At 50.3% G+C, this 16,063-nt stretch overlaps 5 protein-coding genes across 5 annotated transcripts; 2 read left to right on the top strand and 3 right to left on the bottom strand.

Annotated features, from left to right (window-relative positions):
* Positions 1–54: 54 nt before the first annotated feature.
* On the bottom strand, positions 55–1,042 carry BDW74DRAFT_172855 (uncharacterized protein; the record flags this gene model as incomplete). Its single annotated transcript, XM_073727674.1, has 2 exons — positions 55–678; positions 740–1,042. The coding sequence occupies 2 exons, from the start codon at positions 1,040–1,042 to the stop codon at positions 55–57; spliced, it is 927 nt and encodes a 308-aa protein (XP_073590119.1).
* Positions 1,043–2,648: 1,606 nt separating this feature from the next.
* BDW74DRAFT_172854 (uncharacterized protein) lies at positions 2,649–4,466 on the top strand (the record flags this gene model as incomplete). The annotated part of the gene is made up of 4 exons (XM_073727673.1): positions 2,649–2,756; positions 2,826–2,964; positions 3,017–3,369; positions 3,432–4,466. The coding sequence occupies 4 exons, from the start codon at positions 2,649–2,651 to the stop codon at positions 4,464–4,466; spliced, it is 1,635 nt and encodes a 544-aa protein (XP_073590118.1).
* A 415-nt stretch (positions 4,467–4,881) lies between these two features.
* On the bottom strand, positions 4,882–6,421 carry BDW74DRAFT_172853 (uncharacterized protein; the record flags this gene model as incomplete). The annotated part of the gene is made up of 3 exons (XM_073727672.1): positions 4,882–5,903; positions 5,953–6,066; positions 6,130–6,421. The coding sequence occupies 3 exons, from the start codon at positions 6,419–6,421 to the stop codon at positions 4,882–4,884; spliced, it is 1,428 nt and encodes a 475-aa protein (XP_073590117.1).
* Positions 6,422–7,129: 708 nt separating this feature from the next.
* Positions 7,130–8,386, bottom strand: BDW74DRAFT_172852 (uncharacterized protein; the record flags this gene model as incomplete). Its single annotated transcript, XM_073727671.1, has 1 exon — positions 7,130–8,386. The coding sequence occupies one exon, from the start codon at positions 8,384–8,386 to the stop codon at positions 7,130–7,132; it is 1,257 nt and encodes a 418-aa protein (XP_073590116.1).
* A 4,832-nt stretch (positions 8,387–13,218) lies between these two features.
* Positions 13,219–14,412, top strand: BDW74DRAFT_184764 (uncharacterized protein; the record flags this gene model as incomplete). Its single annotated transcript, XM_073730889.1, has 2 exons — positions 13,219–14,132; positions 14,200–14,412. 2 exons carry the CDS (start codon positions 13,219–13,221, stop codon positions 14,324–14,326), a joined length of 1,041 nt encoding a protein of 346 aa, XP_073590115.1. The 3' UTR covers positions 14,327–14,412.
* Between the last annotated feature and the right edge of the window lie 1,651 nt (positions 14,413–16,063).

Raw genomic sequence — 16,063 nt, 5'->3', positions numbered from 1 at the left:
CGCCACGGGTAGATATCGCAGCCATCCAAGTTATCAACTCAAGATCTACATGAATCAGAAAGGCCAATTTTCACGTCCACCCTTGGGATGACCCTCAACAAGACACATCCCCTTGTCATGAAACTTCTTCATATCCTCGTGCAATCTTCTAACGTCCGGCGCGTGAGCAACGGTATAGTCAAAGCTTTCATTGACCCCTTTTTCATGTCTCATGAGCTCATGGTAATAATGGGCTATTAGATGCGCATAGCCGCGGAGAATGCCGAAGTCATCGGCGTTTCGTGTTTTGGAAACCCTGTTACACAGGTTATCATAGTCAGCAAGACACATTGCAGAAAGGAAATCAATCTCTGCGGTGATGATGCGCTGGAGATAAGTCGTGAAGGTATCGTGGACACTGGCGCGCGGGATTTCAGGGAATAGAGGGTCAAGCAGGAGCTCGCGTGGAGAGAAGGTCCAGGTTAGAGGATACGGGGCAGGGATAGAGACTGGCGCCGTTGCTATCTCCTCGACGCGATCAAGAACAGGTGGAGGACAGTTCTGCACCACATGCTGCGCTGGACCCTGCGTCGGAAGCTGATCAATCGCGCTGCGCTCGGTGGACGAACTTTCTCGGATAGAGAGGAGGACCTCAGCAGCTTGGGCCGTGTTTGGGCGTGTTTCGCCGAGATCGGTAGCCTTCGTGAGAAAGTATTAGCTGAACTCACTGGCATGATAGAGGAAAAGAGAAGGAACTTACCGGACAAACTGCATGGTGTGAGGATACGTCGGCAGCAGAAGACCCGTCCTCAGTGCAAGAATCATCATTATCCGAATTAGGTCCAAGAGTATCGTTGTCGTCTTCCTTGTCGAAATTGAAGCTCCTCAAACAAGTGCTCAGGCTATCATCCATAGTGGTACTGCTTGCATCGTCGTCTCCATGAACCCTTTTCCTGTCCCCGTGGTGCTCCGCGTCCGCGGGACGCTTTGTGGGAATTCGCGCCGGGGAAGCAGCATCCTCACGATTGCCCGGAACCAAGCCCTCAGAGTTGCGACCCACCATGATGGGTTGCTTCCCGCTGGTGGTGAGTAACACCCCGACCTTGAGTGCGTTGATACTGCAGGGGTGGAAATCCGGTATCTAGAAATAATCGCGATGTGGTCAGTAATCGGCGTTTCAATACCGGCAAAGATCTTTCATAAGGACAGAGGAAGGTCGAATATATAGGGAAAAGGGAACTTGGTGCATGACATACCTTTTTTATTTCAGCGTATGTGAGATCGCTGGCTCGCAGGAGGAGGACCCCTGCCTTCTGCTCGTTGGTCCACATTGGACTCGGCACTGTTCTGAAAGGTCGTAATGCGCGTGTGTAACCAGACTGAAGCTCTGTAACAGAAGCGAAAATGGAAGATAAATGGGAGATTCGAACAACAGAGGCTGGGAGGTGTCAAAGAAAGTCTGTTGCCTGGGCAAAGTTGTATGCGTTCCGAGGCGGCTCGGGAGTCACAGGATCCTATTTCTTGCTGAGTGGCGCAAGAACTTGATTGTGAGACATTAATATCCCCGGTAGAGTGTAATCGATCTTCCGTAATCCGACAACTAGACTCGGACCTTGCGCAGATGCGTCATGTGGTGTTTTGGGGGCCGGTTTTCCGAGAGCGGATTTTTGGAGATCTAGGATGTGTCCGTTGCGTTACTCCAGTACGGATGAAAATCCAAAAACTGGTCATACTGAAAACTTTTCCTTATTATACTAAGCTACTACCTAGGTACAGTGTAAATATCATGATGAATATGCAGTAACAATGATCGATCCATCCTTCAATACAAGCAATTAATGCAGCCGGAATGGGCGTTGAAAGCGGCAAAGGCCGGCTTAGCCATGGAATCAATGGCAACGAGGGATATTTGACAGCTCTCATCTCTCATGTGGCTTGATAGGTTCTGTTCATAAAACACAGCCAAAGTGAGTCTGGCCAAGGATGTGTGGTGGGGATAGTGGCATGGGTCAAGAGAAACTAACCGCAAATTCCGGGACGGCACGGGCCGAACCATGTGGGCACAAACTTTCGCCCCCACTCTCCACATAAATGTGTTCTAGCATAAGTGCCGGAATGCTTCCTTAGATTTTTGCCATGTGATTGGACTGATATTCTCTGACTAGCATCTCGTACGGGTCTTTTAGTTCGCCAGCTGTATTAATCACGATTTTTTGCCTACAGAATAGAAGACTGGACACCGGCCGGACGGACCCGTTCCAATGTCGGTCCTGACTGCTGATCTTGTGGCTGGGTCAGCAACGAGGCCGCGTGACATGCGCGCCGGCTGTAAAATATGGTCTCTGGTCAATGAGCCGAGAGGGTGGAAGATACGCGCGGATCTCCATTGGACAGCAATTCTAACGTCGTTTCAAAGTGTGTGCCCTCGCTAGGCTGAGCCCGGCCCTATAGATTTGGCCTGCGGCTCAGCGGAGAATGCCACTTCGTTCTGTGATTTCCTTATATCCCATCCACCTTCCAGTCAATCACAGCTGCTCGCATTATATGCTCTTTGCATTCTGGCACTCAACCTTTCGTTCGCGAACGGGTGAGTGCCTTTGTTCCCTTCTGCGACTTTAGTTTCAACTTGCCTTGACCTGTTACACCGGCTTTTACCCCGGACTATCAAAATGCCTCCCCTAGACTGGCCAAAGGAGGATATAGACAAGCTTCTTGATCACCGCGAAGGCATGCACGATGATGATGACATGTCTCCCGAGGAATTCGCTGAAGAAGTCGTGAGTTTCCTCCTGCTCTCTCAAGAGACATTTTCCACTTCGAGGTAAACATTTAAGCGATCACATTAGAAGGATCACTCGGATTTCTCAGGCTGGACCGCAAAGGATATCTGCAAGAAACTGGAGTCGATCTTAAACAACGCAGACTGGCCTGATCGCATGGATAACAAGCTCAAGAGCGAAGCTGTTGAGAGACGCCGCCAGGATCGTGGGCTTCAGCCTCGGTTTAAGCTCCCGCCTCCTCTTGCTCGTACCCGTAGTGCTTCTCGTGCTTCTGGCGTTGAGTGTGCTCGGGCTCAAGTCACAGACTTTCCATGTGCATGTCCTGAGTGCTTTGAGCGTCGTTCTGGCTCTTATTTCAAGTCTGCCCCCGAACCTAGCCCTGCTTCTAATGCTAGGTCTGCTCCCGAGCCTTGTCCCAATTCCCATACTGGCTCCGAAGCGCGCCGCGTGTCGTCGCATTCCAAAGCCAACAGTGTTCTACGGCAACAGGGTCCCCTGGGAGAATCTCCGAAGTATGGACGGAAATGCCCCGGCCAACCAGAGCTCTGCTCACAGGACGTCAAGTCCCGCTTCGGAGGGAGACATCCTAGCTGATGGGACTATTATGTGTGTACGAGTTCCACGCTTCAGCGCTTCTGACTTGCTTGCGTCGCTAACCGATATGTATGTTAGCTCCCGAGCACCCGTTCTTCGACAGCGCCGTATATTGGACAGCCTCTAGCCGATATCACCCCCACATCAAGCTTTCATGAAGCCAGCACGTCATCGCGAAGAAGCGGAAACAAGGCCAAGCGAACTGCCTCACGACAAGCTTCGGGACCATTTAACGAAGTCATGATGCCACCGGAGAAAAAGAAGAAGACGAAACATACCTCTGTGTCCAGTCGCACACCAGAAAAACAGTCTTCGAAATCAAACCGCGAGCAGCGCTCCGAAAAGCCACACCGCGGTCTCCCAGTCACGACACTCCCTATTTCGCCGCACAAAAATGCTGTCAACTACCGTGCCACTCCGCAAGTCGAGGTTCGAGTCCCCCAAGCCCCCTATACGGAGCTTGGTGCCTCGGATGAATTGCCTCAAGACGAAATCCTCGACGACACCTCAGACACCTCAGACAAAGAGAATGTTCCGCCGACCGGTGCTACCTCTCCCGCAACCAGCATCGCCGAACCTCAGCACGCAGAAGAGCATGCCGTCGCTACTGTGTCCACGTCGGAGGAAAATCACCAGGGTATGACTCCTGCACTCAAGAAGGCCCTGAATAAGATAAAGGCAATCGAAGTTCACCAAGAGTGGCTTAATCAAAACCTGGCTAAGTTCAGCACAAAGTTTCGACGCGATATGGACGCTCTTCGTGGTAAGGTCTCTGCAAAAGAGCGGGAGATCATCGCACTTCGTGAACGGGTTGCGATCTCGAAAGGGAAGTATGCGGACTCACCGGATAATCAACTCAAGCTTTGCTTGCAGAATTTTCTCAATGACATTGCCGATGCTGAATACAAAGCGCGCGAGGATGGTAAGGAGGGCGAGGAAGAGCAAGAAGAAAAACGAGAGGAAGAAGAGAAGGAAGAAGACGAGAAAGAAGACGAGAAAGAAGACGAGAAAGAAGACGAGAAAGAAGACGAGAAAGAAGACGAGAAAGAAGACGAGAAAGAAGACGAGAAAGAAGACGAGGAGGAAGAAGATGAAGGGTACAGCAGTTTATAGAGCGAACTTATTGGCATTTGGTATCGTTCTTTCAACCATATACCGTCTTGGGCTATGTTTGAGAATATGGTATGGATGCTTGTATGATTAGTTTCCCTTGTGTTGTTATGATCAAATCAAAGTATTTTCATTAATCTAGTTATTGACCGCGTTTCCGTGTACATTGACGAGCTCGAGAATCCAACTACACAGCAGGAATATGCTGAGTAATATCCGTCTTGGGTAGCTCATCTACGGCTATACGTGTGTTTGTCAAGCGTATCCTGAAACTTTTCGATGTCAACTTGGAAGTGCTCCTTGATGAACTCCGCAGATGGTTTGTCGTCTCCCGCCTCGTACTAGATCCACTCCCAGATCTCGCCATTAAGCTGTCGAAAGCAGCTGCCATATCCCTTGATCGTCTCGGCAAAGGCCTTTACCTGTCCGCCTCAAGTTTGGTCGTTCCGCGCCGAGCGCTGAGTAATCTTTGAAGTCTGTTGATAGTGTCGTCTCGCTCGTGGATGGCTCTTTCAAGGGCTTGAATATTTGTGGCCTGATCTTTGACTATGTTGCTCTGCACAGCAAACTTCTCCGCCAGTAGCGTTGTAGAGACAGCACGCAAGTGCACTGTTTCTTGCAGGCCTTGGATCCTGTTCCTATGGCCTTTGATTTGCTTTTCCTGAGCTTTGTTCTGTTCTTCCAGGGCTTCGTTTTTCTTGAGCTGCGATACGACTGTTTCGCGATGACTCTTGATTTCGTCGTCGCGGTCGTTGACCGTTTGCGCAAGGATGCTGATCTTGTCAGCCTGACGCTTCTCAGTCTTGGTCTGGGCCATAGCCTTGTTCTCCAGTTCCCGGATGTAGGTGCGGCCTGAGTTAACCGCTTTTCTAAGGGCTTCCACCTGCTGTGCTTGGGCATCGATCTCCTTTCGATAAGTTGTGAGTGATTCCTGAAGACTATGGATGTTTACGTTGCCGCGGTTGACGGTCCGCGCCAGCGACTCAATGTTTGCTGCCTGTGTTTTGATTCCCTCGGTCTGGACCAAGAATCTATCCTCAAGTTGCCGAGCACGGGTGCAGTGGGCCCTGGCAGCCTCATCAAGAGAGAATATCTTCCTTCTCTGTGCCTCGGCCTCATTGCAATAATTTAAAAGCATTCTCTGCAGCTGCTTGATGGCATTCTCGCTCTTTGTCAGCTCTCCCTTTGTTGCCTCTCTCTCATGGATTTCAGCCAGGTACTTGGAGTAGAGTGCGGTATAATCCATTTCGTAGCCATGGACGGTTCGTTCAAGCATCTGGATTCTGCTATCGCGCTCCAGAATCACCTTTTCCAGGTTACACTTTTCACGAAGTGCGGACAAAGATCTCTCATGCGAAGCCGCATGCTCTGCAGTAACGTCGCGGACGTAGTCCTCCAAAAGACTGGCAGCGGTGGCAGAGAAGCGATGAGTCAGTTCCGCTATTCCATGGGGCTGGCTTTGTACTCTCAAAGGGACGAGTGCAGCTACGGCGGTCGGTTGGTTTTGCTCGGGCAAGGATGGAGTGGCTGTCGTCGCAGTCTTGGGCGGAGTTGCTCTTGCGTTGGGTGTCTGGCTGCAGAGGTTGTGCCCCGCCTTTTGAACCTGCGTGAGAACAAGCAATCAGCCCTTGTATGTAAACCGAGTTTCATCTTCGCTATTACATACCTTTCCGCTGATATCGGTGCCTCCTGCTTCGTCCTCTCTCGTTCTCAAACACCTCAGCTTTCACGAAAATTCCGTCCCTCTGTTTGTATCTCGTGTCTTCAGCTCCGCCGTCGTTACCCATAGCATGTCCCATGGCATTCTCATGGAGTACTTTGCCGGCATTTGAACGCTCCGGGTTGTTGCTGCGCCCAAGGTCTCCCAGCTGCCGGCGCTTGGCTGTGATGTCTGACAATCGTATAGCACCGCGCTTCGCGGGGACAGCGGAAGGACAAGCGTCTTTCGTTTTAGGCATCATGGATTGAGGCGTTCAGCTGTTATTTATCGAGAGTTTATGAATCGGTGGCTTAGTTTATTGCCGGTGGTCTCAGTTCGAAGGGAGGGAATCGGTGTTGTTAACTCCACCAAGTCATGTTAGTTATCCCTCTATCCCGGATTCTAGACCATGGCCAAGGGCAGACTCACTCACTTCAAATATCTTCCCAACAAGCTTGCTGTTTCTTAGAAACAGATCTGTTGTGTGAGGAGGGAGCACGAAGGTCGTACTTCACGGCTCAAAGGAGGGGACGGAAGAGGTAGCACCTTTGTAGAACGAAGACCGCTTCGGTTGCGAATACAGCGAAAAATGAAAGTAACACTGGTCTGTAAAGATATCGGGGGGAGCGATAACGGTGGGGGCTTGACATGTGTGCGTCAAGGTCTCCGTGGTGAAGAAGGGTGGGTCTTCTTGAGTGACACTGGTTGCGACTCGGGTTGCGGCCTTTCAAAGGACTTGAGCTAAGAGCTGCAAAGTGCATATAAAGCTACCAAGTTCATATTAAGCTATCTAGAAACGAATATTCCTCAACAGAACAGACTCAATTCAAAGTATTGTACATCCAACATATGATCCCGTACATGGCTGAAAGGCTTCTCTGACGGCGACAACCCTCCAACCACATCATTCCCATGCACCATTGATAATACCATGATCAAATAATCTGCCTCTAATTTGGCGAGAATATCATATTTGCGTCTGTGTATTGTCGCAAAATCCCGATTTGAGCTCATGAGCGTCCTGCTTACCAGCCTCGTGCTCCTTCAATGCCTCCCTGAGTTTCTTAATTTCTTTGGCCTGGGATACCGTCATGATCGCTTGGTCCACAACACACCCCTCCAGCTCCTGTATTCGGGTATTCTTATCTGTGTAAAACAGCCCCTCCATATCGTCTACCAGCATCGCGCTGGGACTTTCCTTCGCGCGAGCTACAAGTGCTTTCTCGAGGTCCTCAATACGTTTGTCCCGCTCCCGTATTTGTCTCTCAAGCGCCTCGTTTTCGATAGCCTTCGCTGAAAGCTGCGATCTGAGTTGCTCTGCGTAGATCTCTAGACGGACAATGTGGTTGGTTTGACGGTTAAACTCTCTCTCTTTCTCAGTCTCAGACGGAATGCTGACTGTTCCCAACGTTCCTATCGTGGCGCTGTCTTTCCATGGGGATACCAAATGACCAGCGGCCGTGAACTGTTCTGATTGTACGGTAGTTCCGGCTGCTTCCGCAGTAGCCTCACGATACCCGGTACTGTTTATCGATGCGCGCCCATCTGGAAACTTGTCACCTAGATGGTCTCCTTCTGATGCAGAAAACACTTGTTGCAGGAGCGCGGCGGTGATTTCTGCCATTGCGGGTTGACTGGAGCTTGTAGCGGCGGGTGGGGTGGAGGTTCTCAACATTTGAACTTCGACCGCAAACGTTGGGTCCAGCTGCGTATCTGTATCCGGAACGGGAGGAGCTTGATGTTCTTCGTCAGGGTGGGAGGTTTCCGCAGCGTGTCGAGAGCCTTCTGGTCCCGCTTGACCGTCGACGGATCCTACCGCGCCGTTTAGATGACGAAGCTGCTTAGCAGCCCCATAAGGCGTTAAGTCATTGACAAGGCTCCCTTTACCATGCATTTCTGTGCCTTCTCTCTGTTCAGCAACCTCTTCCACTCGCCTCTCACCTTGCTGAGTCACCGTCAGATACCCAACACCGGTGTGTTCCTGCTGCAGGTTCCCACTGTGCTCAAGAATACCTATCCCATCGCCTATCATGTCGCTTCCCTGATCTTTACGCTGCTGCAGACTAACCTCGCTCTCAATCACAGTCTCAGTAACACTCTCAGCACCAGAGCCGGGTTGGACCTTTCGCGGGCGCTTGGGTGCTATTGTGCGTGAGCTTCGACGAACCGGACGTTTGGCCGGGACGACGGAAGGAATAGAAGAGTTCTCGTTCTTTTTGGCCATTCTGCCTGCTGGATGGGAGCCGGCTCCTGACAGTTTTAGATTAAGCGCGATACGATAGGTTGCCAAACGAGATCGCGGTTGCGATTGTGACGCGGTAACTGGAGAAGTCCCTCACAAATAAGCGACATTTGCCATGCAATTTTGCAGTAGGAGGAGAAACGCAAAGGAGAGTTGCTGCAGTAGAAAGGGCAACATACCGGCGTGGATCTTTGTCAATTACAGGTATCTGGGTAGCAAAGCCGCAACACTCACGGTGCTTGCAAAACGGTTGTCTGACCAAGCGTTGAACGAGAGGGTATCGCGGACTGGCAAGAAATGGAACAATGGAATGAAGAATAGGACAGTAGGCCCAAAAGGGATGGTGCCCAAATTGATAGGAATAGTAGCAACCGATGTGTGAGGCCTGGTGAATGAGTGGAGGGGTCAGCGGTGGGTGTTTCAAGGTTGAGGTTGTCTGGTCCCCCACCAAGGTGGACGGTGACCTCTTTGCATCGTTAAGTCCACCTATCCTACCTAGGTAATTTTCAACGCGGCCATATCCAGGGAAACCCATAAATTCAAAGATTCCATTCATAAATTGAGAAATTCCTTCGTCTGAAACAACAGCCAATATTCTGTCCATCTTAATCTTTAAGCACAGCCTAGCCACCGACCGAGCTGGGTACCCGATAGATGCCAATTGTAAGAGAACGCTTCGACACCATCAAGTAATCATAGACCTGGCTGTGGGCCTGTGTACATCAACGTGTGGCCATCCATCTATACATATACATTATTTGGTCATGGCGTTGTCTCCAACTGTCGCTGAAAGGCAGCCAGTTTCTTGACCTGCCCTGACGGCGACCTGATTCTTTGAATCTCCCTTCCAAACTACCTTCCACTGCTTAGCTGTGTTTGACGGTAGTTACCTATCATCACCCCATTATTGAGGCTTTCCAGAAAACACTTTGTGTCTGCCTATTAGCGAAGAGCTCGGCGCGCGCGATATAAGTTAGTTATCAGCCCAGAAACGTCCCGTTTCTTCAGTACACACAAGTTCAGATATACATCTCATGAGTACCAAAAATTTGTATACACACTGCAAGAGATAAAATTCGCGCAATTGAATCTTCCCCACACCCACCCAATTATCGGCCTCGCCAGCTTATCTCTCGCACAGCTCGTTGCGGTTCGGATTTAAGACAGCGGGTGATATGTACAGATATTGTTATCACTTGCGTCAGCCTCTCATTCGATAGATTGCCTCACCTGAAGATTCCGCTGCGAACCATCATGCGGAATATCAGGTCGATCTTTGGGATGGGCATGACAAAGCCCCATTGACTGCGCCAAGTTCATAAAAGCGTACAGTGCAACCAGGTCTGGGGGAACCAGACTCTGGGGTTGTTCCAGTTTATGAAGCAGTGCTTCAACCTGCTTGTAGCCCTCTTCTGTGGCTTTTGCCTTACTCTCCAAGCTTTTTATCTGGTCCTCTAGGTTCACATGCTCCGTCGCGAGTCGATGCTGAAGCTGCTGCAGCACATTCATGACACTAAGGCTTGTGGGACACTGCTCTAACAATGGCTGGAGGGTGGAGTCGGTGTTTGTAGGCTCGTCAGGATGGGACGCAGCTGCAGTAACTGGCGGAGAGGACCTGATACTAGCGCTTTGTGGGTTCAAAATGGGTATCCCAACCGTCCCTTGGGCAATGCATTATCTCGGGTCCAGAGATGGGCCATCATCAACGTTAGCTTCAGTTTTCACCGCCCTGGGCGTTATATCTGGGAGCGAAGGCAACGAAGTTGGTCCTGATGGTAGGGGTAATGAAGCCTTCCGTTGGGCACTCGTGAGCTGTCTCGGTGCCCATGGCGATCGTGGTGCAGATAAGGAAGCCCGGGGATGATGTTGGCCAGGTTCGTCCGAGTGCACAGTTGGCGGTTTCTGTGGGAGATGTGCCGTTGAGGTTCTCCGATCAGGTGGACAAGCGCGTTGACTTATAAGCATCGCTGGTCCTGTGAGCAGGGGAGGTTTTGGTGATAGAGACATTCTTCGAAACTGGCGGAACGGATTATCCGCGTTTGTGACTGCACGTTTTGTATTTGTGATTTTTCTCTGCCGTACCCGACTTTCGGAGAGGCGGTGATCTCCAGGTAACTCGAATTTGACGGGTTGCGATGGATCGACCTTCGGAGTGTGCTCTGTGACACCCATGGCTGAACTCTATGTAGGATGTCAGCTGCTGAGCAGAGGACGGACGCTCGAAGCTGCGGTGCTGTATATACCTTGTCTGGCGATGGTAACACTCCAGTTCCCTGTTGGTGAAAGTTAAACTGGTTATTTGTTAAAGACAAGCAAGATCCATGTATAGCATGTTCACTCACTGGGTTTACTTCTCCATTTGGATTGATATCACCCGCTTCTGCGTCACTTTCAGTCTCGATGTCATTGCTGTCGCAGAGTCGTGCTATTTTGTTTCTTTGTCCAACCGTTGCTGCTTCCCTAGATCGTTTCCCAGATATTTCATGCGTCATTGTGTACCACTTCCTTCTTATTGCGTCGCAGGTTCGATTCGGAATGAAGTTTCCCTATTGAAATCGCCAGCTTAGATTGTGGATTCAACCCGACTACCCTATGACGATAATCCTAAAAGGATAGGGGATCTGTGAAACAAGATCACTCACCTGAAAGAACTCAGGCCAGGTGATATCGGGATGCTTCTCTCGGTAGTACCAGAGTTTTGTGTTTTCTTCGTCGGTCCACTCCTCTCCAAAGTTGTTGCTGCGAGGAGTACCCATATGGGTCACGACTAAACTTGCAACCAGATAAGCTTGTAGGTTAGTCGCGGCTCCCTCGCTCCGCTTTAACTGACTCACGCAGGCTGTTGCCTCAGTAGTAAGGTGGCTGTGTGTTACTGCAGGCCGGCGAACTCTAGGAACGGTTGATTCGAACTGGAACCGAGGAGCAATTGAAACGGAGCTATACACAACGAGATGAAGAAAGTAAATCGAAGAGTAATTAGGTAGGAATGTTCTAAGGAGAAGCTCGTGGTCTCCAACAGTGATTGTAGAGGGTCCAGTGCAGCGAGTGGGTCCATCAACAAACATGGTGGTTTTGAATCAACCACGAACCTTGAACCAGCTCTAACTCCTTCTGTCTTTAGCAGTTGGTTGAGTCTCTGGCAAACAAAATAAATACTCTCTGGTTTTTCTAGGCGCCAGGATTAGAGGGCAAGCAAACATCACCACCCCTCCTCGAGCGCTAGGAGTGCGAAGACATCCTGCAGTCCAGCAACCTCGAAAGCATGCTCACGAATTGTTATCTAGACACTAATCACAGCTTTGGTGGCCAGACTCAACGCAAACTGCCTCTGCAGTTGAGGGAGAAGGCATCTACATCGGTATCGAGGAGGTGCTAGTTTGCCTGTATTTTCAATTCCTCGTGGAAAATGCTCGTAACAGATCAAGCAGGGGTTGCAGCTATTGTCCTGCAACTAGGAGAGGCGAAATTTATCTTTGTATGATGCTCAATCCTCTGTCTTCCAGCTCACTGATTCTCTTCATCACCTTGGTGCTTTGTTCAACGACCCTCACCACGGCGCCAGGCCGCTCCTACCAGATGGATTGGTCGAAAAATCAAATTTTTGATGAAATTTCACCTCTTTCGAACCAGGGTCTGCATCGAAGTTTTCCTCCATTTCGCTCGCTGACCTTCTTTTCGCTGATGAATATCTTGGCAGTGCGCGGACGCCCGGTGATACCAAGGATCACCGTAAACTCCGGTCGGCCCTAGTCCCGCAATGGTCACGGAGGAAGATACTTCGCGATCACGGATCAATATGGGAAAACACAGCGATCTACAACTCATAAAATAATTGCAAGCATTGTGGAAAACTCAGCGGCGCCAGGGATGTGGTCTCCTTTGGAGGTTGCTAGCTATACTGCAAAACAACCTTTACTGAAGCAAAGGTAACAGAACTTACATTCTTCGTCCTAGCCCTACTATCGTGGATGTGATGTGGTATTCCAACGCAAGTTAAGCATTGCCCTTTGGTCGCCAATTCACGCCAAGTCCCGCCCAGATGCTATACAAGCTGGTGTCTCCAAATGAAGCCGTACTTCTCAGCAAATAGGAGACACACTCACCTGTCAAAGGGAGATGTGCTTGATAGGAAGGATGTCAAGGCCATACGATGTCCAACAGGTCTTCAAGCTCAACGAGTCTTTCCAGCTCTTTTGGTCATCGACTTTGATTGCCTTTGCAAACTCCCCTGTGTCCTTCAGTCACGCTGAGGGCCTGGTTTGCGGGAAAGCGATATCAAATGTTGAGCAGCAAACTGAGAACGTCCGGCAATATTCAGTGTCAAAGGATCGTGCCAGTCTTGAACCCGCAGCTTTTGGTCTGGCTCTGTCTGTATTTCCGCTTAGCATGCTATCATTCGGATATTTCTTCCGCCGTACCTGAGAATGAGCATCTAGGCCGTGTCCATGGTAGCGGTCACGGCAACGAAACCCGATCCAATCGATGCTTCCACTTGTTATACCCTCGACCAGAACTATAAACCTGGTATATGCCAATATCTCTCCTGGTCACATACGGCGAGAGTTCTCAATCACAATTTCAACAAGATCTAGGCTTTGGACCACCTGGCCTCTTAATATGGCCGCATATATTCCATGGTAAGTTAGCACCCGTCCTTTTTACGCCGGAAATAACCTTAACGCCTATCACCGACTAGCTATGCTCAGCCATTTCCATGTACATATGGTGAAGTCAAATGGAGAATATAAAATTGACTATTAGGTATTACTCACGATGTTCTAATATTCTATTTTCCAACACACCCACGAACAATCATGACCGAATTCAACCCTGCGCAGATCCAGAAGCGAGCAACTCAAGGCGCATTTATCAAGCGCCAGCTCTTCGGGCAACCACCCTTCACCTCCATCAAAGAGGCTAATCTATCCGGGAAAACAGCTGTTGTGACCGGATCAAACACTGGAATCGGCTTTGAATGCTGCAAGCAGCTCCTAGATCTTGGCCTAAGCAAACTCGTTATCGCCGTTCGGACAGTATCCAAGGGCGAGGAAGCTACGAAGCAGCTACTTGCCGGCGAACCATCAACCAAATGTCAGATTGAAGTCACAAAGCTGGACCTCTCGAGCTACGACTCTATCCTTACCTTTGTGGAGTACGCGAAGGGGCTTGAGCGACTTGACATCGTGATCAACAACGCCGGTCTGCTGAAGAGAACCTTTGAACAAGTTCCCAAAACCGTCCACGAGGAGACTATCCAGGTCAACCACCTAGGAAACTCCCTTCTAATCATTCTCCTTATTCCCGTTCTACACTCGAAGAATACCCCAGCGAACCCCGGCCGCCTCTCCTTCGTCAACTCAGACACACCCTCGTGGGCGAAATTCAAAGAGAAAGACATGGTCCCTCTCTTTTCAGCTTTCGACAAGCCGGAGAACTTTGTTTTCGATGATCGCTATCCTACATCTAAGCTACTCGGCCAGCTATTTTTGAAAGAGCTCGCCAGCCGGGTTCCCGCATCTGTCGTTGTCATCAACTGCAGCAACCCAGGTCTTTGCAAGTCGGGGCTCAGCCGCGAGTTCGATGGCTCTTTTCTGGGATACATTTCCAAGACCATGCATTTGCTCATCGCGAGGACATCGGCTGTTGGTGCACGCTCGGTTGTCGATGCCGCTGTCAACCATGGAGCTAAATCGCACGGGCAGTACATTGAGGATGGGAAGATCGCGCCGTGAGTTGTCCCAACTAGATCTCTACGATTGGCCTTGTACAAAACAGCTAATGACTAGCGTACTCAGGATGGCTCCATTCGTGTACACAACCGAAGGCGGGAAGATCGCCAAGCGGCTTTGGCAGGAGACAATGGACGAGCTCGCCTTCGCGGGCGTGGCGGACATCGTCAACAGTTACAGTACGAGCAAATGATCTAGTCGTGTTTGGCTACTGGTATTTATTATATTTTGGTTCTTGACTTCCTTAGTATAGATGCGTTCGGCACCAAATCAATGTTAGTTTTATTGAATTGTAATACTGAGTTTGTGGTACTCGGCTGAGACATCCGGTATATATTTTGGACCAGAGATGTAACGAACCGCGCTCTAATGCCTACGAGACCACAAGAACCAAATGTACTAGGCGTCGGGAGGAATTCTGAACAGCTTCTTACTGACGATTTCGTGTCCTTTAGCCATTTTTAGATTGGTGGCATTCCAAAGCGTCAATCATCAGTCTATTCTCCTTCTCACAGCCGCGGTTTCGCCGTTTCGCTCAGTCACCGTGTCCCAAGCAATCGAACTACACCTTGAACCCCCAACCATATATTCTGCGTAATGAAATGTACAAGGAGACAGCCTCAAGGCAATTAAATCATAACCGGCCATCCTACTGGACCTCAAGAAACTCGGGTGTTCTATCAGAAACCACAGGCCTTATGGCAGTGAAGCCTTCTCCGCGGGTACTAAATGTGATTGACAGCGTAAGCCAGTCCCAGTGCCAATGGGTGCATATCGGAGAGTTTGACCTCCCACCACAGCTTTCTCCTACATCACGAAAGAATAAATGATTACGCAACAGAGTTGCCTGTCTTGGTGGAGTTCCCTACGAGCCTACCAGCCCTTGACATCTATTACTTCTTTGGGGCCCTATTCTCTATCATACCCTTTCTGACCGTGCGGCGAGATAGGAAAGAAGGAGGATTCGCATGGCGTGGAACCAACGCGGGCATTGCTCTTCACAAACCACATTACGTGCTCGACGGGGTCAACCACTTCCGGGGTCCGTGGCGCCACCTGAACATCTCTCGTCTCAAGGCTGTAGGCGCCTGCCGGTATTTCCCGGTGGCTTGGAAGGGAGTGAAGGATTGCCACAGATCGACCCAGCTCTGAGTCATTACTCGCTCGGCTCGACTCGCGCGATGAATATCTGTCTCCTTCAATTTGCGGAAACATCATCCGAAAAGAGCTGAGATGGCAAATTTAGTTGAGGCGCAGGCTAGAGCACCTCTGCTCAATCCAGCTTTCGCCGATCGAAGCAAAAAGTATCTGGTCACGGTCAGAAACGTTGACTCAGGAAGGCCGATTCTCGGCGGAATCTTCGGATACACTCATTCGCAGCTGCAGCCACATCACATCATTATAAGAGGTTGCTGCAAAGAATTGCGGGGAGGCGAAGAGGTGAGGAGGTGGGAAGGCAACCGTGCAGAGTTGTCCCCGATCACTATCCGGAAACCAGGTTTCCGATCCTTCGGGCACGCCGGGGCCCCCGGGCACGGCGAACAGCGTCCACAGATCGATCTATTTTGCATGCCCTCGGGGAGCGGGTCTCAGCTAGCACAGCATATCATAGCATGAGCGGAAAGCGCGGAACAAGGCTTGGTTTGCTCCCTCGAGCTGGAGCGCAGCACAGCACAGTACACTGGTGAAATCGTGCATTGCAGGGCAGTGCAGTGCTGTGTAATCCACTGGGCTGGAACGAACCGATGCATCTTGGCCATCCTCGAGACATTCTTCAGCATGGATATGGTGTGTTCTGGTCGAGACTAGAAAGCCGACGCTGTGCTACCGCGTCAAGCGCTTCTCCCTTCAAGTTCCTAGTACTTGTCTAGCGCAGATTTGAGAGAGTGTTGTTCATCGAGGTCCCTTGCTTGGCACGGGTGGCAAGGTG

Source organism: Aspergillus multicolor (assembly GCF_047715735.1).
Source record: "Aspergillus multicolor strain CBS 133.54 unplaced genomic scaffold BDW74scaffold_1, whole genome shotgun sequence".
NCBI lineage: Eukaryota > Fungi > Ascomycota > Eurotiomycetes > Eurotiales > Aspergillaceae > Aspergillus > Aspergillus multicolor.
The sequence above is the reverse complement of the archived record's forward strand: the minus strand, read 5'-3'. Positions and strand labels throughout refer to the sequence as shown.